General features: G+C 41.9%; 1 protein-coding gene across 1 annotated transcript in view; it reads right to left on the minus strand.

Moving 5' to 3' along the window:
- Positions 1-26,416, minus strand: part of ADAM12 (ADAM metallopeptidase domain 12) — a 407,169-nt gene that overhangs the window by 302,029 nt on the left and 78,724 nt on the right. The window contains exon 3 of the mRNA XM_075843108.1: positions 2,408-2,481. Within this exon, the coding sequence (XP_075699223.1) occupies positions 2,408-2,481 (74 nt within the window). The remainder of the gene's footprint in view (positions 1-2,407; positions 2,482-26,416) is intronic.

Raw genomic sequence — 26,416 nt, forward strand, 5'->3', positions numbered from 1 at the left:
ATGTATACCCTTACGTTACATCATCTCTTTATACCCAGATCGGTTACCATAACATTGGGGCATCTATTGGTGTTGTTTCACTCTGACTATGGTGGACCGTTCCATGGTCGCACTGGTCTAATAAGATGGAGATTCATGCCCCCCTCTGTATCTTTTAGAAAGCTTATTTGCTAACACTGCAGTACATATGGAGAGAGGAGAACTGTACAGGTTCTCACCACCCATGTGGAAATAAGAAGGGACCAAACAAGGGCAAACATTCCCGTGGGCCCCTAAAATCAGTCAGACGGGCAGTCTCTAGGGTTGTCTCACTAAGACCATTATTTTCCAGCTATGTATTACTTTAATACTAAATTTCTCATGCAGGAGATATTTATGGCTGGCCGCACCTTCAGCCGGGTCGGCTTTAGAAAAAATAAATGAAAAAAAAAAAAAAAAGGTGTTGTTGACATAAAATGACCCCATTAAGTCATGTAGACCTTTAGTTTGAACTCTTTAGCAGTATTGAGTATGTAATTCCCACATTTCAATTTTGTATCATTATGTTTTAATTATATGTCAACTGTATTTTGTGAAATAGTCCATATAAAGCCATATATTCCATTAAGTGTCTTGTCATATACAACATAACATTTCATCCATTTCTCCGAAAATAATAAAAAACACTTTGCATCAATAGAAAAAGCCATAGATTTTATTTATTGCTGCATTTGCCAAGAATGTGCAGCACAGCAATATAAGACAGGTAAGACGCACGCGCCTCACAGTTATACAGGATACATTTTCCACAACTTGACACTTTAATAACAATAATTAAAGGGACTGAATTAAAATGGATGGTTTATGGTAGTAGGTTGTAATATTTTACCTTGTGGCTTCCATAGTCCATCATTGGATGCTACTGCTAGCTATTAGAGATTATTGATCACCAACAGACCCAGTAATATACAGAAGGCAGTGTGTGCATCTGCAGTCACTAAATGGCCCCCATTCCTTTGACGGGGAGGTTTAACAAGATCTGAAGCCAAATATGCAAATTAAGGAACCCAATCAGATGTACAAGAGTTGTCACATATTCATCCTTCCAGCTTGAGACTGGCTCCTTAAAGGGGTTATACAATGAATAGTTTTTATACCAAAAGCTGTTTTAATGCAGTGTTTTTAGCATATAAAAACATATGTCACATCTTTTTTTTTCTTCTCCGTGTCCCCCTTGGCACTGTTGCTAATCTGTGGTGCTGGGGGAGGAGCTCTGAGCAGAATCAGTCACGTAGTGAATATATATTCTGTGTGACATCTACAGTATTACAATCCTAACAAGCTGAGAAGAAGGAAATCTCAGATATACGGCTATGCTGCAGCAGTGGCTCTGCTACTTTCCTGACAAGCAGAACAAAAAGCTACTTATATTGGCTGCTCTGCAGTGAGTAGAGGATCACTATGAAGGGACCTGGCTGTGGGGAGAGTGACTGAGCATACGTGTCCACCAGCACTCAGCTCAATAGGTGGACCTGCATACTGCTATGCACATTGAACACCAAACGGCACCATACGATGTAAGTAATTATCAAAACTTTTAACACCATTTAAATGGAAAATAAAGGCCACTCTGCATATGGTAGGTGGTGGCCCTGTTCCATATTTTTAATTGAGGCCCAGGAACTTCGTTATGCGTCTCGGTACATCGTTCACTTTGTTACCCTTGCTTCACAAAAAGGAGGACAGATGAAAATTATAATTTAATGGGGTTATGTGGGGACCGAAAAGTATTCGCAGTGTATTCACTACAGTATGTGAGAACACTCTCTAATACACATTCTGGTCCCACGTCACACTGATTATGAGATTTAAATTGATTTTTATAGCAGTGACGGGGGACCAGAAGTCTAGTTGCAGTCTTTCTTTATGACGACACGACTCTTCGTTATGTGACGAAGAGTCGTATCGTCATGAAAGAAGATTGTGCAACTAGACTTCCGGTCCCCAAGCCAGCGCTATAAAAATCTATTAAAATCTCAAATCAGCGTGACGGGGGAGCGGAATGTATATTAGCGAGTGTATCACATACTGCACGGACTACACTGCATATACTTTTCGGTCCCCACATAAAACCCTCTAATGGTTAGTAATTATATGCATTTGTGGTTGAACTTTACGGGAGTCTTGTAGATTAGCTCAGAGAAAACGGCATCAGCAAGGACTTTCAAGATTCTCGTAAGAGTTCGGGAAACTGAAGGACCAGGAAGAAGGAGGCTTCAGATTATTTATTAATGATGAATACCTCCATTTATTTACAGAGGATTATTATGTACATCCTGCAGGGCATGACGATGACAGAACATTATTGCCGTAACATCACCACCACCATTCAGAAGACATGCGAATGAAAGCAATTAACTTTACTTACTCATTTCTTTTCACATTTAATAGCAGTTCTCCCTCTTTAGATCTTACAAGGAGTTTCAGTGCTGATGGATGACCCTTGAAGAAGGCAAAATGGTAATTAAGATCCAGGTAATGAGCTAAACACATAGAATGTACAATTACATCACTGGCTATAAGGAGCTGCAGCCAGATCTGACGGATTCACTTTCTTACAAATTTATACCCAATATAGAAAACCTTAGAGAAGACTTATGGACCCCTTTTTAAAAAAAATGACATGCATGAATTCACACATAAAAATTCATTTTGTAATGGACTTGGTTTTAAAAAAAATAAATAAAAAAAGTTTCACTGTTCAGCTTCTGCAGCCATTATGTATCACAGTAAATGGATTCCGTCAGAGTGCTGGTCTGTTGGCACGTTCCCCAGCAGCGCCTGCCATCTCTCGAGCGATCATCTAAGCTCACCTAAGTTCAACATCATCAGCTTTGACTTGATCAAAATTGAGCTTCGATGATCGCTCAAGAGCACACAGGAGCCGCTGTAGAACAAGGAGACAGAGCAGCATTCTGATGGATTCAGCTGGCAACGACTTTCTACAGCTTCTAGATACGGTAAAATATGGAAGCCGCAGAAGCTAATACAGTGAAACTTTTTTTTTTATAAAGCCAATAACAATTATTTTTTTAAATGTGAAAATATATGTATTTTATTAAAAAATTATCATTTAAAAGGCTATGTACACCTCTAAAAAAAATTGTAAAAAAAATGGGCGTTTAAATAAAAACTATTTTTTAGGTGATTTTAAGCAAGTTTTAAAATGATTTAAAAAAAAAAAAAAAAAAGTTTTTTTTTTTTGAGATACGGCTTCTATGTATGCTGTATACATAGAAACGTTATCTTGCGTCAAAGCGGATTCCATCCGGTCAGCTAGACTGACTGCTCGGCTAAAAGCTGGTCCTCTTTGCTATTAGATCCAGCTAATCATAGCTAAGTTATGAACACGGGCTACATGTATGGTATGTACAAAATTGCCAATTACCCAACACATGTATTAGCCCTATGGTACAAGCAATTAATTCCTAAATGGCACCTCCGGAAGCTGCATTATTTTGTGATGTATACACACACACACACACACACACACACACACACACACACACACACACACACACACACACACACACACACTAAAGGGTGTACACAATCTTATGTAAATAAAGCATAATCGTTGTATAATGAAACGTTCTGCAAATTTATTATACTAGTCCTTCTCAATTAATTAGATCATCAAAAAGTTAAATGTATTTCAGTAATTCAATTCTAAAAGTGAGACTCACATATTCTATAGATTCATTACACACAGAGTGATCTATTTTCAGCATTTTTTTTAATTTTTATTTTGATGATTATGGGTAACAGTTAACGAAAATCCCAAATTTTGTCTCACCGAAAAATTTAATATTGGGTAAAAGTTGAAGATTGTAGACTCGTGGTGTCACACTAATCAGCTAATTTTCAGAAAAAGCGTGGTGAACAGCAGCACACGTCTCCCAAGTTTCAATCAATAAGTGATTTTATTGGTCAAACATACAGTAAAAAATGGCAACGTTTCGACCCGTGACAAGTGGAAGGTCTTTCTCAAGGCTTGAGAAAGACCCTCCACTTGTCACGAGTCGAAACGTTGCCATTTTTTACTCTTGGTTATCATTAATTTTTGGAATTGCGCGACCTCGGAGAGCGCATGCCATGGAAACAGCAATCCTCTTGCAGTCTCCTCATCTGTTACCAGTCGTTCAGCCTGTTCTTTTTCATGCACGCTGTAGACTTGAAGGTGGAAGTGTTATTTCCTGGCAAGACTTCATAAACCAATAGGAAATTCCTATTATCCTTCTTTGTCATTATTGGCTGTATACTGTCTGCTTCCTATTAGTTTACTGCCTCTTGTTGGAAAATATCCAGCAAAAAAAAAAATTTGAAGAATTCCAATGTGTCCTGCAGCAGCGCAAATACGAATTCTGAACAAAGGCCCGAGAGTTATTAAAAAGTCATTCAAAAATATGAAGTCAAAACCCTTCAGCAAATATATATATACACAGCATTATATATCTATCTATCCATAGGACTACAACCCTTGTAGCTCCACCACTGGATAGGATTAGATGGTCACCCAGCATACAGTTTGACACATGATGGCCTTTGATACAAGGCCCAGCAGACAGTATCACACATCATAGGCTTAGATACAGGGCCCAGCAGACCGTATCACACTTCATAGGCTTAGATACAGGGCCCAGCAGACCGTATCACACTTCATAGGTTTAGATACAGGGCCCAAGACAGTATTCTTATAATTACCCTCTTCGCTCCAGATCCGGATCCTCTTCATCTCTGGGCGCAGCGTGGGTTCTGGCCCCATTTAGCACCACAATCTTGGGCGTGGCGCACATAACATTGTGACACTGAAAGGCATCAGTACTCAGTGCTGTGCCCGGACTTGACTCAAGAACAAGGTGGGTAAATATATGATCTCATATATGGTATAATAGATATATATATATATATATAGAAATGTCTAAAATGGAAATACCATTTTAACATTTTCCGCTTTCTTCCTGAAGGTTCTCTACTTTTACGAGTTTTATAGACTTTTCTATGATCGTTCAATAATCCATAATAATTTCTGGCAATTAAAGCTAAATCAAAAGACGCTTCTAAAAACGCCAGCATTATTACAATGTAACAAGCTTTTTTTTTTTTACGGTGTTTTCAGAGTCCTATAGAGAGTCCTATGGGAAAAACTCATTAAAACATGCCAGACACCGTGCATGCTGTGTTTGATGAAAAAAAACGCCACTGACCACAAATATACAAAACCCCAAACAAAAAACAAAACACAGTTGTACGTAACGCATTTCATACTTTACTATAGAGTTTAATGGAACATCTGGCCGCACTAAAAAAAAAACGCCACTAAAAATGCAGAAAAACACTGTGTGTGAATCCAGCCTAAAGGGGTTCATCCTCTGTCACTCCATTCAAACTCCTCCAAGCAAAAGTTGTGTGGTTGAGGGGGGAGGAATGATTGACAGAAATCCTCCAATCTCTATCAATCAGTAGGGTCCCCACCGTTCAGATTTTGCTCGTAGTTTTTAAGCCAAAACCAGGAATCAAACCAAAACAGAAGAAACCTGTAATGAAAGGTCTAATAGGTCTCCTCTCTGGATCCAATTTTGGTTTTGGCTTACAAAATGCAGGCAAAATCTGCACTGTGGGAACAAAGCCTTACTAATCAAACTTATCTATTCAGCAGATAGGTGATAAATGTCCGTGTCTTGAATGCTCCTTTAACCCCTTCCCGAAGTATGACATATAATTACGTCGTAGCCGGGTAAGGGGAAATATGTAGCTGGCTCACGGGCTGAGAGCGCTCCATACACATCACTGTAACGAGCAGGATTCCGGCATGGCTTCATCGGAGACTGTCAGTGTAGCTATATACTGCAATACATTAGTATTGCAATATATCATGCAAGCAATCCAACGATCGCTGGTTCAAGTCCCCTAGGGAGGACTAATAAAAAATAAAAAAACGTGCAAAAAAAACGTGCAAAATTTTATAAAAAAAAGTTTTAAAAAAAAAAACCAAAACATTTCCCATGTTCCCCCTAAAGCATTGTAAAAAAAAATTAAACATAATTGGTATTGCTGCGTTAGTAAATGTCGGAACTATTGCAATATATCACTATTTAACATGGATGGTATAAAAAAAATATATAATTTTTTTTAAATTATTAAATGACAGAATCAAATGTTTTTTTTAGTAACTTCGTTATCCCCCAAAAAATAGAATAAAGAGTAATCAAAAACTTGGATGTACCCCAAAACGGTACCATTAAAAACTACAGCTTGTTCCGCAAAAAATATGCCGACACAAAATAAATTTTACATCTTAGTTTTTTCCTTGTAAAAAATAAAAAAAAAATACGATATCAATTTTGTATCACTGTAATCGTATTGACCCACAGAATAAACTTAACACGCCACTTTAATTGCACGGTGAACTCCATAAAAACAAATGGAGGAATCGGTTTTCTTCAAGTTCCACCTCACAAATAATTTTTTGCCCCGTTTCCTAGTACGTTATGTGGTACAATTAATGGTGCCATGAAAAACTACAACTCGTCCCGCATAAATCAAGTCCTCATAGGGCTATATTGACGGAAAAATTAAAAAAAGTTATGGCTTTTGGAAGGTGGGGAGGAAAAAAAAAAAAGAAAAATGGCTGCGGCGGGAAGTGGCTAAAACTTGTAGACCAAACAGTTACAGAACAAAAACATAAGCAGAGAGGACGCTGCCTGAAATCCTACAGATGTACGGGGACTGTGACAATTGAAATCAATGGTGATGGAAACGGACACCTATGGTTTCCGTTTGTTTCAGTCAGGGCTCCGTTCTGATAGAAAGCTCCAACGGAACGTCAGAATAGAGCCCTGACGCAGATGTGAATGAAGCCTTAAACATCTGATACGTAAAGTGCAGGATGTCTGCAGCAATCAAGCGAACACTGTGGTTGTGGTCTGGATTTCTGCAGCAGTAAAAATCTTAATGTGACAACTTTACCTCTTCTTACTGTTCCTGGAATCCCGCTAAGAAGAAGCGTGTCCTGCCGTTTTATGCCGATTTTTGTCCTGCCCTTTTATGCCGATTTTTGTCCCGCCCTTTTATGCCGATTTTTGTCCCGCCGTTTTATGCCGATTTTTGTCCCGCCGTTTTATGCCGATTTTTGGCCCGCCGTTTTATGCCGATTTTTGGCCCGCCGTTTTATGCCGATTTTTGGCCCGCCGTTTTATGCCGATTTCTGTCCCTCCGTTTTATGCTGATTTTTGTCCCGCCGTTTTATGCTGATTTTTGTCCCGTGGTTTTATGCTGATTTTTGTCCCGTGGTTTTATGCTGATTTTTGTCCCGTCTTGAGTCCGTTCCCACATAGTAGCCATCTGCAGCGGTGCAGAACCCATAAATCCCAGTTATTACACTCATGTGGAGCTGGTGAAGTGGTAACTTCTCAAGAGTCTTCCCTCAGAAGTAAGACACAGCACCTGATTCCACCCAAAACAAATGATCTGCTGGGTGTATTCAGATATTGCAGTTGAGCTGCGATTCTACAAAGCTCATAAAAGCTGCAAATACTAGCCTAAATACTGCAGAAAACCGGCAGCATGATACAGTAGCAGCAGAGTGGATGACATTTGAACAAGTCTTATCCACTCGCAACATAAATGATGAGCAGAAAAAACGCTCCCAAATTTACCTGCATTGCAGCTTTTTAGGGTATGTGCACACACACTAATTACGTCCGTAATTTACGGACGTATTTCGGCCGCAAGTCCCGGACCGAACACAGTGCAAGGAGCCGGGCTCCTAGCATCATACTTATGTACGACGCTAGGAGTCCCTGCCTCGCTGCAGGACAACTGCCCCATACTGTAAACATGATTACACTACAGGACAGTTGTCCTGCAGCGAGGCAGGGACTCCTAGCATCGTACATAAGTATGATGCTAGGAGCCCGGCTCCCTGCACTGTGTTCGGTCCGGGACTTGCGGCCGAATTACGTCCGTCAATTACGGACGTAATTAGTGTGTGTGCACATACCCTTAATGCACAGCATGTCAATTGTATTTGTGTAATCGCTGCTTTTATTATTGCAAGTTTTCCCCATTGAATTCAATAGGGAGGTAAAACCCGCAACAAATAGCAGATGTTGCTTTTTTTTTTAGGCAGAAAGGCTGCGATTCCGCTGCAAAAAAACGTAACTCAGGAAAAACAAAAAATAATAATCTTATACTTACCCAGAAATCTGTGCTTCCTCGTCCAGACCGACCTCCTGGGATGGCGTTTCATCCCATGTGACCACAGCAGCCAATCACAGGCGCAGCGATTCCATGGGACGAATAGTCATCCCAGGCCTGCAGAATGTCAGAGGAATGCTTCGCCATGGTAAGTATAACCTTTTTTTTTTTTTTTCAGTGCAGGATTTCCATAGAGGATATTTAGGCCAAAAAACACAATTCGGTGCGGTTTTTCTGCGGAATTCCCTAAGGACACCAGGGTGGTATATCATTTACGCAACGTATCCTCCCTGTGTGAACATAACCTAAAACTGTGTGCATTTTTTGAAGTGCAGTTCTCGGCTGCGCGTTGAGAACTGAACTCCAACTGCAATGTTTTACTGCTTATATAGGATATATATTTATTTATAGCGGTTGATGTGCATTTAAAAATCGCATTAAAACTGCATATGACAAAAATAATGCAGTTTTAAAGCGGTTATGCGATGCGGTAATTAACTGTGCATCTTTCTTACAGGTGAAACATTTATTTTATGGGAAAACTGTACGGCCAATTACTGCATCCCAAAACCGCGTATTTTCAGATGCGGCTTTTGGTTGGATTTCCACATCACATATTTGGTGCAGATATTTATGCTGATTTTTTAGCTCAAGTCTGAAGTGAATGCAGGAGGAAGGATAAGTATAAGTTCTTCCTTTAGGCCTTGTTCAGACAGTGAAAGTTTTGCGTGTATTTCTTAAGCCAAAGCCAGGATGGAAATCTAAACAAAAGAGACATCTAAACTAAGGCTTGTAGTTCTGCTCTCCTGGATCCAATTCTGCTTAAACAATTAACACAAAATCTGCAACAAATCTGCACTGTGTGAATTAGGACTTCTATTTCACATTCCTTTCAAAATTACTAATGGCTTTGGCTTAAAAATATGTATCAAAATCAGCACCAAATACGCTATATGTAAATCCAGCCTTAGGGTATGTTAACACGCAGTGTTTTCAGGCGTAATTCTGGCGTTTTACACCTCGAATTACGCCTGAAAAAACGTCCCTAATACGCCTACAAACATCTGCCCATTGCCTGCAATGGGTTTTATGATGTTCTGTTCCCACGAGCCTTTATTGTACGCGTCCCTGTCAAAATACGGCGCGTAAAATGACGGCTCGTCAAAAGAAGTGCAGGACACTTCTTGGGACGTTTTTGGAGCAGTTTTCCATAGACTTTTTGAAAAAAGCTCCAAAAACGGCCGTAAAAAACACATCGAAAAACGCAGCGAAAATCGCGAGTGGCACAAAAAACGTCTGAAAATCAGGAGCTGTTTTCTCTTGAAAACAGCTCCGTATTTTGAGACGTTTTTGACTCTGCGTGTGAACATACCCTTAGGGTTTGTTCACACACAAACTCGAAAAAGTCTCAAAATACGGAGCTGTTTTCAAGGGAAAACCGCTCCTGATTTCAGACGTTTTTTAAGCCACTCGCAATTTTCGACAGCTTTTCACGGCCGAGGTGCATCCGTGCTCGGCACTGCAGGACGCGATGTCTCGCATCCCCCATAGATGCTCGACAGAGGACAAAGGAAACTCTTTTGGCCTCCGTCTGAATAATGGGAGCCCATAGTTACGTTTAATGCATGCGCCAGCAGCTTACCCGATGCAAACGCCAAATATACAGGGAAAACACAGTGTGAAAGGGGCCTTAACTGCGGCCCCTTCACTGAGGATAGTGGGGGTCCTGATAGTCAGATCCCAGGTACAGTATATACCATCACTAACAGGGGTAAAACCTGTTGAAATATTGGCATTGTAAAATGAAGACTATCCAATCTGCAGCTCACGGTACAAATCCTACAGTGTGACCTTAACCAGAGGGTGCAATTACTTTTTAATGCTGAACTAAACCCGTTATTATGGGAACGACAAGTACTTCACGTGTTTGTGCGAATATACGATTTAACATAATAATACTAAGAAATAGACAAAACGAAAGGTTATAAAAATGGGTTTCTGGGCTGACAGATTCCCTCCGCCGTGGGCGAGCGGGACATCTCCGTAGATCTGCAGGGAAGTTCCTATGAACGTGCGAGCCCTCGCTGCCAGTAGGCACGGTTTCTAATCAAGAAGCTTGTTCTACCCCCGTGTAAGTTCAATGTCTGGAAATATTCATTCTCTTTTCTCTTCCGCTGCTTACCGAGATGACAGGCAGCGCAGCCAGAACGGCTTCATTTTTAAATCTTATTTTATGTAAGGGAGGGAAAAAAAAAAGTTTTGTTCTCCAGAAATCCCTGCGCAAGCGTTTCCAATTTGAGAAAGATAAGTGAAGTATATTTAATAACAAGAACATGACATAATTTGATGAACGCGACACTAATTAGAATAATCGCACAATATTTAATAAAGAAAGTCAACTGGAGAACATTTCAATTAAACTGGAGGATTAAGGGGGGGGGGGTGACCTTGTTTGTGAGCCAATCACGGGGGAACTATTTTGGTATGTTCGTTCTGATCCTACGTAAAAGTTTGCTTATGATTGATGAAAAATTATAGGACCACTCTCTAATGTATCCTCACTGCAGTACAAACATATATAAGGGATCATGCACACAGGCATATTATGGCTCTCTACAACCTCCAAGTTGTACAAAGCTATAATATAGCACCCCTAGTAATCTATGGGGCCATATTGTACCTCCATATGGCTCCAATTTTTGAGGTTTTATACAGAATCAGACTGTAAAAAATTGTCATGCTCCATCGAATACGTCATTAGGGAAATATTCTCCTCTAGGGGAGAAGATTTTTAACATCCGTCGCCAGACAGGGCAACATACAGCGGCACACAGAGTCCCTGTGGCACCGAAGCATAAAAAGCCCACGGGCACTCAGTGTGCCACCATACAGCTCTACCAGGGCACAAGGCCTAAAGGTGACTTGCTAATGTTGTATCCACACTTTAGTGCAACCACATACATATATATTAGGACCAGTTCACATTGTGCATTTCGATGCAGATTTATTTAGTCAAAACTGGGAATTGACCCGAAAATTAAGAAGAAGAATGAAGCTCTTAATTCTATTCCAAAAAAAGCGAAAAACATATATTACGCACATTCAATCTGTACAGAGATCTATTGCTGCTAAACAAAAAAGATCAATGTGAAGATGAAGTTCTCAGTACATGTTTTCAGCAAAATGTATAAAGGTCATTTGTCAACCTCTTTCAAGTGGGCCTCTACTTAAAGGTATTGTCCAAAGCAAAAAATTACTTGTAGTTGGAAGGATTGAAAGATGATGAACTAATTACAGGGTGTTCCTCTGCTAAGACCTGCAGTGATCAGCTGGAACCTGGTAGTAAGTGTTGCCTGCAGTGCCTCCGCAGCGGAAAATAGGAATTACACAGTTCCCATTGAAATCAATGCACAGAGCTGCTTGGTCCTCCAGGGTGAGAGGCGCTCTAGAGAGCGGTGAGCCGCCATTTCTATCATAGCAGCGCCAGCATAATCGCTAAACCAGTCCCCAGTACGGCTCAGTGCCCGACAAAGGTCTGACAACCGAAACGTTGCACATGTAGCCACTGGCATATATTGAAAACATTTAAATAAATCTACGCTAAATATTCCAAATGTGTGCCGAATACAATTCTTTCTATCCACAACCACAGGGAGAGGGAGATTTATCAGGGCTTTGCCCCAGTTACCTTGTTTGTTAAAGGGTTTGTTGCATATGGATGTAATAGAGGGGCTACTACTTGAGCAGGGACAAGACTCATGTGCCCTACATGGGGTCGTCAACGAGCCAGAGTATTTAGATAAGGGACTAGAGTCTTTGCCCCAGGAGAAGAAAACCTAGTTCTGACTCTGCTACCACATTTGGGACCCCCATTCTTACAGTCAGATCTACCCTCACTCTGCATGTGTGGCGACCCCTGGCTATATAAAGGTGATGGCCGGATAGTCTGTATTTAAAAAATGGATTGTCTGAATTGGACAATCTTGCAGAGAATGCTCTAGGCTGGATATAATGGTAGCCAACTGTCAGCGTAGAGAAGTAGATCTGTATTTACTCTCTTGATGTAAACAAGATTGTCGTCTTTTACTAACAGCAAGCACAGATCTTGAAAATTGTAACAAATTGAAAAAAAAACTGTATTGGAATGTTGCAGATTTATTTACATCAAATCCTTCAACTTGAGGTTTGGAAATTATAGGATGCAAAAATTTTGTAATTTTTGTTCTCCAGTCCACTGTTATATTTTGTTCATTACTTTTGTGAAGGCCCAAAAGATGTTTGGATGAAAACCAGTAACCGTATACCTACATTGTGGGCAGAGTAACAGATTTGTCCTTACATCTTCATGTAGTGTTAGGTCCAGAATTATTTGGACACAATCTTCATGATTTGGGTTTTGCTGCCACCACATTGGATTTGAAATGAAACAACGGAGATACAATTGACGTTTAGACTTTCAGGTTTAATTCAAGGGGTTGAACAAAAATATCCTGTGAAACGTTTAGGAATCAACACCATTTTTCTACACAGCTCCTCATTTCAGGGGCTCAAAAGTAATTGGAAAAATTAACATTACCAGAAATATTTTTTTTTTAATACTTTGTAGAGAATCCTTTGCAGGCAATGACGGCCTGAAGTCTGGAACCCATGGACATCACCAAAAACTGGGTTTCCTCCTTTTGTGATGCTTTGCCCGGCCTATACTGCAGCGTCTTCAGTTGTTGCTTGTTTGTGCCTTAAGTTTTGTGTTAAAGGGGTTTTCCCACTAACTAAAATACAGTTAAATGTGGCAGTAAGGGCCTGTTCACATCACCGTTCGGTTTCTGTTCCGGGTGAATCCCGCAACGGAAAGTGAAAGTGAAACCACAGCTTCCGTTTAGTCCCCATTGATATCAATGGTGACAGAAACATCGCTAATGACTTCCGTTCATCACCATTCCGGCAGGTTTCCGTTTTAACGACGGAACCAATAGCGGAGTCGACTGCGCTATTAATTCCGTCGGAAAACCGGAAACCTGCCGGAATGGTGACGAACGGAAACCATTGGCGATGTTTCCGTCACAATTGATATCAATGGTGACTGAAACGGAAGCTGTGGTCTCACTTTCACTTTCCGTTGCGGGGTTCACCCGATGGAGACCTCAGACGGAACCCTGGAACAGAAAGCGAACGGTGATGTGAACAGGCCCTAATACATTTTTGTAATATCATGTCATTTTCTAAAATGTACTCTTCTAAAGATATATTATTACCACACCTGTAAAGGATCTGCCAGGCACAGCTTCGGGGTTAACTCCCTTAATTAATCAGTCAGCACCTGAATCTACATCCCTGAGACTGACTCCAGCTTCCACCACTCAGGCTGGCAGGCTTAGGAGTGGGAGAGCCTATCGCAGCCTGGCCAGACTCAGCTAGCTCCCGCCCTCTGTCTATTTATACCTGCATTTCCTGTTCCTCCTTGCTTGTTATTCTTTTTCGTGTGGTTTCCTGGCCCAGCTACAGCTCCTTCTATTTTGTTCCTGCTCCATACAGACCCTGGCTTACTGACTACTCTTCTGCTCTTCGTTTGGTACCTCGCACACTCCTGGCTTGACTCGGCTCGTTCACCACTCTGGTTGCTCACGGTGTTGCCGTGGGCAACTGCCCCTTTCCCTTGCTTGTATTCCCTTGTATGTTTGTCGTGTTTGTCGTGCACTTACTGAGTGCAGGGACCGCCGCCCAGTTGTACCCCGTCGCCTAGGGCGGGTCGTTGCAAGTAGGCAGGGACAGAGTGGCGGATAGATTAGGGCTCACTTGTCCGTTTCCCTACCCCCCGGTCATTACAACACCTCTGTCAGAAGTTTTGTTGTGTTACTGGTTGCCCTTGGATCCGACCATAACCCATTCCTCAGGCTATGGTCGGGAAAAGACACATCCCAACAATAGTATGGCTATTTCGTTTGCACTCGGGAACTTCTGATTATTCCCGAGTGCTTGGTGTGACTACAATCCTGTAGCTGCTACTGCGCATGCACAACAGTAGCGCTGTCCAAATCCCTGCCTGGACCCGGGAACTGGCGACTGTTCCCAAGTGCTTATTCTAAGCTTGTATGCTACTGCGCAGTAACATCGCTGTAGAACACTGTATGCACACGCGAAGCATATGCGCACGCGAAGCATTGGTAGCGGTTGTTACCGAGTGATTCTAATTTACTATTTCAGCGTCTGCTACAAGTACTAGTACTGCAGTAGCATCGCTGTCCAAATCTTAGCCTGCACTCGGGAACCGGCGACTGTTCCCAAGAGCTGCTTTTAAACATTTTTAATTAGCGTGTGCTACTGCGCATGCGCAGTAGCACCGCTGTAGAAGACTTTGTATGCACTCGGGAACTGGCGTTTGTTCCTGAGTGATTGTGACATACGTCTGTGACTATATTTGTCCATTTGAGCTATGGTTGTTTCTTACCAATCACATTTTTTATTCATACTTTTTATTTACAGTAAATAAAATTAGTCTAATTTTTCCTTTCAAACCAGATCTCTCAAGGGAAAAATTCACTAGATTTTTTTTTAAAGAATGTACCAAATGGTTGATTTGGCCACTCCTAAAATTTCTGCTATCCCTCTGATGGGTTTCTTAATTTTGTTCAGCCTAACGATGGTCTGTTTCACTTGCATTGAGAGCTCCTTTGACATCATGTTGTGGGTTCACAGCCACAGCTTCCAAATGCAAATGCCCCACCTGGAATCAACTCCATACCTTTTACCTGCTTAATTGATGATGGAATAACGAGGGAATAGCCCATGCAGGCCATTAAATAACTTTTGAGATAATTTTCCAATTACCTTTGGTACCTTGAAAAAGAAGTAGCTACATATTCAAGAAGCCGCTACATATTAATTCCTAAACCCTTCCTCAAATTAGGATGTGAATACCCTCAAATTAAAGATGAGAGTCTGCACTTTAAGCCCATATAGATTATATAACTGCATATTCCATATGTTTTGGTAAACAGCTAAAATGTCAAAACTTGTGACACTGTCCAAATAATTATTGACCTAATTGTATCTTCCTTGTATTCACCTCTCGTTCTATATTTTACATATCTCCAAATATATACCAATGCCTATCCAAATCTACTTAATGCTCGTTAAACATCCCCTTGACTGCGCTCAGGTAAAATTTGCTCATTTATTTTGTCATTGCATTTACTAATAATGGATTTCATATGGGCTTTCCAATGTCTGCTCCCTTTGTATAGGAGACAATGGGACAGGGGCCAATTGAGAAGAGTCATCTCCTTCTATCCTCCTCCCCACACCCTCAGTGTTTATTTGAGGATGTTCCAAAGATGATAAATGACTTTATAAAAAGTATATAGTATTAACCTCTGAACCTCAGTAAAGTATCACATGAGACAAATTATATACATTTTCTAACCACCATTAATACTTAAACAACATAATGTAAAGTTAACAACTGCGGCTGGTTAATTTAACTAGCATTCTGTTACCAGGGTCTCCCAGCTGCACCCAATTATCGAAATTGAAACCGTCTGTAGGTACTTAAACTTCCTCTCTCTGCACTGGATTTTCTGCAATGGATATGTGGTTACCTAAAATACCAAGTCTAGAGGGGTTTAAACCCCCCCCCTCCCTCTCCCATTTAAGGCCTAGACTAATAATTCATTAGCAGAGATAACAGTCGATATCACATCGTGATCTACCGCAATCACAAAGTGCAATAACTAAAGTGCGGCCTAAGCTAGTGCTCTGCAGCATCTCCTCAGTGTCTCCCACAAGTTACAGTCCATTTTTCAGAATTATTAAAACTCTTAATTCTTTAAAATGTCCCTATGGGAAGAAACAATTGCAAGTGGCCATGCGAAAATTGCAAAAATCTGACAGGACTGCCCTAGCCTAACACTGAACATTACCAAACCGAACAATGCCCCCAAGTATACCAAATGGTCCTAGTGACTGATAAACTAAGCCAGAAAAAGAAACAAGTCACCACCAGATAAATAGAAAAATTACAAACAATCTTTATTAAAGTCAATTAGACACAAAAACGCACATAAATGCAAATATACACAATAAAATAACATGAACCCTCGTAATAGGATGGAATTAGAACATGAAAGCAGCATGGCCCCCCAGATGGTAAACCGGTCGGAGAATCACCCAGAAAGCTAAAGTGCATGAATCATTAATTTTGAGTAGGTGCTAGATATGGTACGTTTGCACAGACAGATAAATATACATGAATAAATGCAAGTGCAGTCCTACACAAATATAACATAAAAACGGCAGTATACCTACACCCACAAAGTACAAGGATGGCCGGGAGATCAGGACCGGGGGGGACCGCTGCTAGACCCGACGCGAATGAAAGATTGCGCAGCCTCAGTATAACACAAAGTTTTAGATCCGTAGTCCAACACTAAACGTAATGGAGCCCTAGTCTAACACTGAATGTTGTGCAGCCCTAGTCTAACACTGAAAGTTTTAGATCCCTAGCCGTACACTGAACGTTGTGGAGCCTAGTCTAACACTAAACATTTTAGAGCCCTAGCCATATACTGAACATTGTGAAGCCCTAGTCTAACACTGAGGCTGGGTTCACACAACCACATTAACGTCCGTAATGGACGGACGTATTTCGGCCGGAAGTCCCGGACCGAACACACTGCAGGGAGCCGGGCTCCTAGCATCATAGTTATGTACGATGCTAAGAGTCCCTGCCTCTCCGTGGAACTACTGTCCCGTACTGTAATCATGTTTTCAGTACGGGACAGTAGTTCCACGGAGAGGCAGGGACTCCTAGCGTCGTACATAACTATGATGCTAGGAGCCCAGCTCCCTGCACTGAGTTCGGTCCGGGACTTCCGGCCGAAATACGTCCGTCCATTACGGACGTTAATGTGGTCGTGTGAACCCAGCCTTAATGTTGTGGAGCCGTAGTCTAACACTAAGGGGGGATTCACACGAACGTGTATTGGGTCCGTGCGGGCCGCGTGGTTTTCACGCGCCACGCACAGACCAATACAAGTCTATGGGGCAGTACAGACAGTCCGTGCTTTTTGCGCAGCGTTTGTCAGCTGCGCAAAAAGCGCGACATGCTCAATATCTCCGCGTATTTCACGCATCACGCACCCATTGAAGTCAATGGGTGCGTGAAAACCACGCAGGTCGCACAGAAGCACTTCCGTGCGAACCGACTGAAACAGCGCACCAGCTGTCAAAAGGATGAATGTAAACAGAAAAGCACCACGTGCTTTTCTGTTTCCAAACATCCAAACGGAGTGTCTTTGAGATGAGCGAACCCGGACAACCGAACCGAACTTCACCGGGTTCGGCCGAACTAGTTTTGGCCGAACCCGGCAAAAAAAATTCTGGTACGCGACGTCAGGAGAAAGTCACTGTCCAGGGTGCTGAGAGTTAAACTGTTTCAGCACCATGGACAGTGACTTCCGATCCCAATATACATGAACCTGTAAAAAAAAACGAAGTTCTGACTTACCGATAACTCCCGGCTTCTTCCTCCAGTCTGACCTCCCGGGATGACAATTCAGTCCAAGTGACAGCTCCAGCCAATCACAGGCCAAGCACAGGCTGCAGCGGTCACATGGACTGCCACGTCATCCAGGGAGGTGGGGCCCGATGTCAAGAGAGGCGCGTCACCAAGGACGCGTCACCAAGGCAACGGCCGGGAGGGAAGTTCTCGGTAAGTACGAACTTTTTCTTTTTTTTTTAACAGGTTTCTGGATATTGTGTTCGCCATTCACTGTCGAGGGTGCTGAAAGAGTTACTGCCGATCAGTTAGCTCTTTCAGCACCTTGGACAGTGACTGGCGTCGACTAGCCTCATCTCTATGATGGCGGCTGCGCGAAAATCACGCAGCCGCGCATCATACACGGATGACACACGCAGCTGTCAAGTGGTTTTTGCGCGCGCAAAACGCAGCGTTGTTTGCGCGCGCAAAAACGCAACGTTCGTCTGAATCTGCCCTAAAGGTTGTGTGGCTCAGTCCTGAATGAACATTGTAAAGCTCAGTCTAAGGCCTTATTTACACAGGCGTATTTCACGTCCGTGATACGCGCATAAAAATCACGCACGTCGCACGGACCTATGTAAGTCAACGGGGCCATTCAGACATTCCGTGTTTTTCACTCAACGTTGTGTCCGCTGCAGGAAACTCACTGCATGTCCTATACTTGAGCGTTTTTTGCGCATCACGCACCCATTGAAGTCAATGGGTGTGTGAAAATCATGGACATCACACGGACGCACATCCATGTGCTGTGCGTGACTCGCGCAACAGTTGCCCACGAAATTAAGAGAAAAATAAAGCCACCTCCTTAATTTTATTTTACATACGTCAAAAACACATGACATAAGGATGGAATACGTGCAAAAATAATGCAGACACGCACCAAACACTGATGACACACGTAACTACAATGTGCACAAAACGCTGCGTTTTTTACGCGCACAAAACGCACACGTTCGTGTAAATAAGGCCTAACACCGAATGTTGTAGAACCTTAGCCTAGCATTGAGTATTGTGGAGCCCTAGCCTAACATTGAATGTGGTGGAACACTAATCTAACACTAAACAGGCAATAAGTTTATATATTCTCACATTCCATATAGGAATGGGGATGGGATCAACCTGGTCGGATACTCCCCTTCTCCTTGGGCCCTTTAAAAGCTGCATGGGCTGCCTTCAAGGTATGTCTGGTAATGAAATGTAATGTAAGCAGAATTAAAAAGGAAAGTCCATCTAGTTCAACCAATTATCAATCAACAGGCCTTAACCCCTTAAGGACGCAGCCTAGTTTGGGCCTTAAGGCTCAGAGCCCATTTTTCAAATCTGACATATTTCACTTTATGTGGTAATAACGTCGGAATGCTTAAACCTATGCAAGCGATTCCGAGATTGTTTTCTCGTGACACTTTGGGCTTCATGTTCGTGGTAAAATTTGGTCGATATATTCAGTCTTTATTTGAGAAAAATTGCAAAATTTAGAGAAAATTTAGAAAAAATAGCATTTTTCAGAATTTAAATGCATCTGCTTGTAAAACAGACGGTTATACCACCCCAAATAGTTACTAGTTCACATTTCCCATATGTCTACTTTAGATTAGCATCGTTTTTAGAACATTATTTTATTTTTCTTGGACGTTACAAGGCTTAGAACATAAACAGCAATTTCTCATATTTTTAAGAAAATTTCAAAAGCCTTTTTTTTAAGGTACCTGTTCAGTTCTGAAGTGGCTTTGAGGGGCCTATGTATTAGAAACCCCCATAAAGCACCCCATTTTAAAAACTAGACCCCTCAAAGTATTCAAAACAGCATTTAGAAAGTTTTTTAACCCTTCAGGCATTTCACAGGAATTAAAGCAAAGTGGAGGTGAAATTTGCAAATTTCGTTTTTATTTCTGAATTTCAATTTTATTCTATTTTTTTTCTGTAACAAAGAAGGTTTTACCAGAGAAACACAACTAAATATGTATTGTCCAGATTCTTCAGTTTTTAGAAATGTCCCACATGTGGCTCTAGTGCGCTCGTGGAATAAAACACAAGCCCCAGAAGCAAAGAAGCACCTAGTGCATTTTGGTGGTGCTTTTTTATTGGCATATATTTTAGGCAGCATGCCAGGTTTGGAGAGGTGTTGAGGTGCCAAAACAGTAGGAATCCCCCAAAACTGACCCCATTTTGGAAACTGCACCCCTCAAGGAATTAATTTATGGTTATTGTTACCATTTTGACCCCGTAGTTTTTTCACAGCGCGTATTTGAATTGGGCTGTGAAATTAAAAGAATGACAATTTTTCCAATAAGATGTCATTTTTGATCAGAATTTCTTATTTTCACAGGGAACAAAATGCCCCATTTTGTTGCCCAATTTGTCCTGAGTGCGGCAATACCCCATTTGTGGTGATAAACTGCCGTTTGGGCCCATGGGAGGGCTCAGAAGGAAAGGAGCGCTATGTGTTTGTTGGAGTCCAGATTTTGCTGTATTGGTTTTCGGGTGCCATGTCGCATTTGCAGAGCCTCAGAGGTATCAAAGCAATGGAAACCCACCAAAAGTGACCCCATTTTGGAAACAAAACCCCTCAAGGAATTTATTTATGGGTGTTGTGACCATTTAGACCCCACAGTTTTTTCACAGAATTTATTTGAATTGGGCTGTGAATTCAAAAAAATGAAATTTTTTCCAATAAGAGGTAGTTTTGGCTCAAAATTTCTTATTTTCACAAGGAATAAAATACCCCAATTTGTTGCCCAATTTGTCCTGAGTGCCGCAATACCCCATTTGTGGTGATAAACTGCCGTTTGGGCCCATGGGAGGCCTCAGAAGGAAAGGAGCGCTATGTGTTCTTTGGAGCCCAGATTTTGCTGGATTGGTTTTCGGGTGCCATGTCGCATTTGCAGAGCCCCAAAGGTATCAAAGCAATGGAAACCCACCAGAAGTCACCCCATTTTGGAAACTACACCCCTCAAAGAATTTATTTATGGGTGTTGTGACCATTTAGACCCCACAGTTTTTTCACAGAATTTATTTGAATTGGGCTGTGAATTAAAAAAAAATATATTTTTTCCAATAAGAGGTAGTTTTGGCTCAAAATTTCTTATTTTCACAAGGAATAAAATACCGCATTTTGTTGCCCAATTTGTCCTGAGTGTGGCAATACCCTATTTGTGGTGATAAACTGCCGTTTGGGCCCATGGGAGGGCTCAGAAGGAAAGGACCACCATGTGGCCTACTGGGAATTTTCTGGTGCTAAGTCGTGTGTGCAGAAGCCCCTGAGGTATCAGTACAGTTGAAACCCCCGAGAAGTGACCCCGTTTTAAAAACGACACCCCTTAAGGAATTCATCTAGAGGTGTAGTGAGCATTTTGACCCCACAGGTATTGTGTAAAAGATAATGCGCAGCAGATGGTGCAGAGTGAGATTTGCAATTTTCTATATATATGCCATGTCAGTGTCCGATATATTGTGCCCAGCATGTGCCACCGGAGACCTACACCCCATAAACTGTAATGTTGGCTCTCCCGGGTACGGCAATACCCTACATGTGGCTGTTATCAGCTGCCTGGGCACACAGCAGGGCTCAGAGGGGAAAGATGAGGAGGGGTAAGCTGTGCGAAGTGGATCAGAGCGAGTAAAACTGGGGTAAATTAAAAATAAAGGGATGGATGATAAATTTGAAAACACTCTTTCATACAGAGCTCTGGTTTTTCGGGACACGCGTCACATTGATATATTGTGTCCTTCCTTATCCCCCTCTTATAGCAGACCCTGCACCTCTTTTGACTTTTTCCCTTCTTGCCAGTTTGGGGAACTTCTCCTAAAAAGTGTTGCCCTGGTACGATGCCTGTGGCCCCGCTTCCAGAAGTACTGTAAGGCTTCAGGACTTGATCTGACAAGTCCACCCCTCCCATGTACCTATTGTAGTCCAGGATGCAGTCTAGTTTGGGGGTCCCTGTACTGGTACCTCGTACAGGTACATGGGTACTGGTGTGGCATCTCCCTGGTCTTGTGCTTGAGACACAATATGTTGCTGCTAGATTGTGCCCTGCTCTCACCCCTTCTGAGTGTTTGCCCAAGCAGAGTCGTAGGGAGGCCTCTCAGGTTTCTTCTAGCAGTGCCGCATGCCGCAGGACTTCTGGAAGCGAGGCAGTTGAAGAGTGGGACGCTGGTATAAAAATTATCCAGGTAGAGGTGGTAACCCTGGTCCAGCAGTGGGTGCACCAAATCCCACACAATTTTTGTATTAACTCCCAGTAAGGGGGGACATTCTGGGGGCTGAGAACTGGTGTCCTTCCCTTCATATATCCTAAATTTGTAGGTATACCCTGATGCACTCTCACAGCTTATACATCTTCACGCCATACCTTGCCCTCTTACCCGGCAGGTACTGGCGGAATTGAAGCCTCCCTTTAAAATGTACCAAGGACTCATCATTAGAAATACACTTCTCGGGGGTGTATGCTTGGGCAAACCGGGCACTGAAACGGTCTAATAGGGGTCTCCGTTTATACAAACGGTCAAAACTGGGGTCATCTCGGGGTGGGCACGGCTCATTATCAGTATAATGTAAGAAGCGAAGTATTGCCTCATTTTTATTTTATTTTTTAGTTTCCAGCTCAGTTCTGAAGTTGCTTTGAGGGGCCCATATATTAGACACCCTTATCAAACACCCCATTTCAGAAACTAGACCCCTCAAAGTATTCACAACAGCATTTAAAAAGTTTATTAACCCTTTAGGCGTTTCACAGGAATTTAGAGCAAAGTAGAGGTGACATTTAATTAATTTAATTTAATTTATTAGGCACCATGTCCGGTTTGAAGAGGTCTTGTGGTGCTAAAACAGTGGAAACCCCCCAAAAGTGACCCCTTTTTGGAAACTAGACCCCTTGAGGAATCCATTGTAGTTTTCTTGGGGTGCATGCGGCTTTTTGATCAGTTTTTATTCTATTTTTAGGTGGCGTGGTGACTAAAAAAACAGCAATTTTACTATTGTTTTTTATTAAATTTTTTTTACAGCGTTCACCGTGCGCTATAAATGACATATTCACTTTATTCTGCGGGGCGATACGATTACGGCGATACCAGATGTTTATAGTTTTTTTTTATGTCTTATGGCGTTTGCACAATAAAATACATTTTGTAAAATATAATTTATTTTTTGTGTTACCTTATTCTAAGAGCCAGAACTGTTTTATTTTTCCATCAGGAAAGCCGTGCGATGACTTATTTTTTGCGTAACGAACTGTAGTTTCGATCAGTACCATTTTTCGGTACATGCGACTTTTTGATCTCTTTTTATTCCATTTTTTGGGAGGTGAAGTGACCAAACAATTGTGATTGTGGTACGGTTTATTATTATTTTCTCTTACGGCGTTCACCGCGCGGGATAAATAACGACATTGTTTTGTAGTTCAGGACGTTACGGACGCGGCGATACCAATTATGTATAGTTTATTTGTTTATTTATATATTTTTATTAATAATAAAGAACTGATAAGGGAAAAAGGGGGACTTTTACTTTTATTACTTTTAAATCTTTTATTTTCTTATTTTTACACAACTTTTTTTTACTTTTTCACACTTTTTTTACTTTGTCCCACTAGGGGACATGAGAGCAGGAGGCTCTGATCGCTATTCTAATACACTGCACTACATGCGTAGTGCAGTGTATTAGAGCTGTCAGCTGTTCGCTGACAGCAAGCATAGTGGGTCCTGATTTTGTCGGGACCCACTAGGCTTCCGTCGATGGCGTAGCCAGAGTCCATTGTTAGGATTCTGGTTGCCATAGTAGCCATCACGGCCCGCTATCGTGTAGCAGGCCGGCGATGGCAGCTTAACCCCTAAGAAGCCGCGATCGCTATTGAACGCGGCTTCTAAGGGGTTAATCGGCGGGGACCACCGCGATCGGTCCCTGCACACTAAGCTGTGATAGCCTGCTGTCGGAAACAGCAGGTATCACAGCTCAGACACGCGCCGGGGAAAGATGGCGCCGTGTTTACTCAGGTCAGTAATAGTACTGACCTGAGCGCGAACGTTCTACTTAGCAGGACGTACTATTACTGACCTGAGCGCGAAGGGGTTAAAGGGGCTGTCCTGAATTAGAAAAACATGGCTGCTTATTTAAAAAAAGACTGCCACACCTGTTCACAAGTTGTATGTGGTATTGCAGCTCAGCCTCATTCCTTCCAATGGAGAAGAGAAGAGCAGCAATACCACACACAACTTGTGGACAGATGTGGCGCTGTTTTTGTAAATAAGTAGCCATGTATTTCTTATCATGGACAACCCCTTTAATAGGCTCAAGGTGCGAGAGCACCATCACCGGCCGCCAAGACTACTACGCATGCGCAGCCCCCAGGACGCTTCGCTAGGGAGATGGCGCAGGCGCCGAGTGCCCAGGCTGACGACTGGCAAAGGAGCCCCACACCTCACATCACCACTCATGCACAACCCCAGAGAGAAATCTTTACTGTAAGTACATCCAGGAAAAGATGTTTATGAAAAGATCTTATTATGAATCACGGTTTGAATTTTTGTATACAAATTTTTTTACTTTTTTGTCTTTTTGGGGTGGATAAAAATATTGTTACTGTTTGGTGTAATGATGGAGGTAAGGAAACAGACAAGTGAGCCCTAATCTACGCGCCACTCAGTCCCTGCCTACTTGCAACGACCCGCCCTAGGCGACGGGGTACAACTGGGCAACGGTCCCTACGCTCAATAAGTGCACGACAGACAAACAGACGAGGGTACACAGAAGCAAGGGAAAAGGGGCAGTTGCCCACGGCAACACCATGAGCAACAAGAGTGGTGAACGAGCCGAGTCAAACCAGGAGTGTACGAGGTACCAAACGCAGAGCAGGAGAGTAGTGAACAAGCCGAGTCAAACCAGGAGTGTACGAGGTACCAAACGCAGAGCAGGAGAGTAGTCAGTAAGCCAGGGTCAATATGAAGCAGGGTCAAATGGTTAAAGAAGCTGCAGCAGGGCCAGGAAACAAAACAAGAATCACAAGCAAGGAGGAACAGGAAAGGCAGGTATAAATAGACAGAGGGCGGGAGCTAGCTCCGCGTGGCCAGGCTGTGATAGGCTCTCCCACTCCTAAGCCTGCCATCCTGAGTGGTGGAAGATGGAGTCAGTCTCACAGACATAGAAGCAGGTGCAGACTGATTACCTATGGGCGTGGATACAGAAGCTGTGCCTGGCAGATCCTTAACATTTGGATACAATTTTGGAGATGCATGGAATTTTTTATTTTTTTGCCCTACTTTCTCTGGTAGTTTTAGTTGTTTGTTCTAGGGAACAGACTTTGCACTCCATAGATAGGCGGTGTGCCTGCCCATTCTTGGTTTTTCATATTGAGACATTGTAGGGACGCACCACATTGACAAGATGAATGATAACGCCTAGTTGTCAATTTAGTAATACATTTCCAGGAGGAATAACAGAGGGACATCACAACGCAAAGTTCTAAGAAAAGACCATTCAGAATTGTTATTTAATTGAGAATGCATGTTTTTAATAAAACATGTCAGGAGAGGTGACAAATGCTCTTTAATACCTCTTGACATTTACAACAAAACATGCTACTTGTTAAAAATGTCTTTATCTGCATTTCGCAGACGGAAAATTTCCTATTACAAAGCCATATCTCCCTCCTATAAAACAATGAAGGATAACATAGGGATCCATATTAAGGTATTAGAGACCTCATTGTCTTATAAAAAGGAAATTCGACTCTGTCATAGGAGACAAGCTCTTTAGCGAAGCACCTGCAAAGTGAATTCTTAATGTTTCATTCTTCTCAATTTATCCAAAATATTTGTCGGTGACTATAATCAAGTGAGCAAAGAGATAAACCGGTTATATGAAGAAAAACTTTTAGGAATGTTTCCAGTAATTTATCTAAGTCTTCTAAAGATCAAAAAGTAAAGGCGAAGAAGGGAAAATACTGTTCTAGATATATCAGTCACAAAAAGTAATTGGCGTCATGGGGGTTGGTTTTTCAATAAATCTGGCTGGATTGTCACAACTCAGGTTTACTGTCCGGAGAGTTTGATAAATGAGTACAAGCTCCTCGACCTAACACCACGGGCTATTAGTTAATACTTCATGTGAGTATGAAGCAAAGCAAATACAAACTATTTTTATACCAGGTTTTATATGACGGGAAGAAAACCTGCTACCATTTATAGCTAAATTTATTGCTTTGATTATGGTCATATGTCAACACTATCAAGTTCTAGAATATAATAATAAGAAGAAGAATAATAAAAAGTGTAGACCAAAAAATGTCAACTTTTTGCAAATCCACATTGTGTAACTTATCTTGTACTAATCCTACCTGTATAATATTCCAGAGCTGAATTCAAAATTCTGCTGTTTTTTCCATTGGAAACTGTCAACAAGCTTGTCATTAGACGGATTCGTAACCGCTTAGTTGATCTGCTATAATGCAGTGGAAGTGATAGTTTTTCTACATCAGAGTACTCTACAGCGTACTGGTCTGATATGGGCTAGAGGGACCATTAGAGCCCCCCCCCCCATGCTCCAGGGTCTAGGTGCAACTACAAACCGTGCATACCTCATAGCTATGCCCCTGGTTTTATGTTTTCGGGTTGTATTATTTTAAAGAGGGCTACCATCTTCTATCCTCGTGT

The sequence above is a fragment of the Rhinoderma darwinii genome, chromosome 11, assembly GCF_050947455.1.
Source record: "Rhinoderma darwinii isolate aRhiDar2 chromosome 11, aRhiDar2.hap1, whole genome shotgun sequence".
Taxonomy (NCBI): domain Eukaryota; kingdom Metazoa; phylum Chordata; class Amphibia; order Anura; family Rhinodermatidae; genus Rhinoderma; species Rhinoderma darwinii.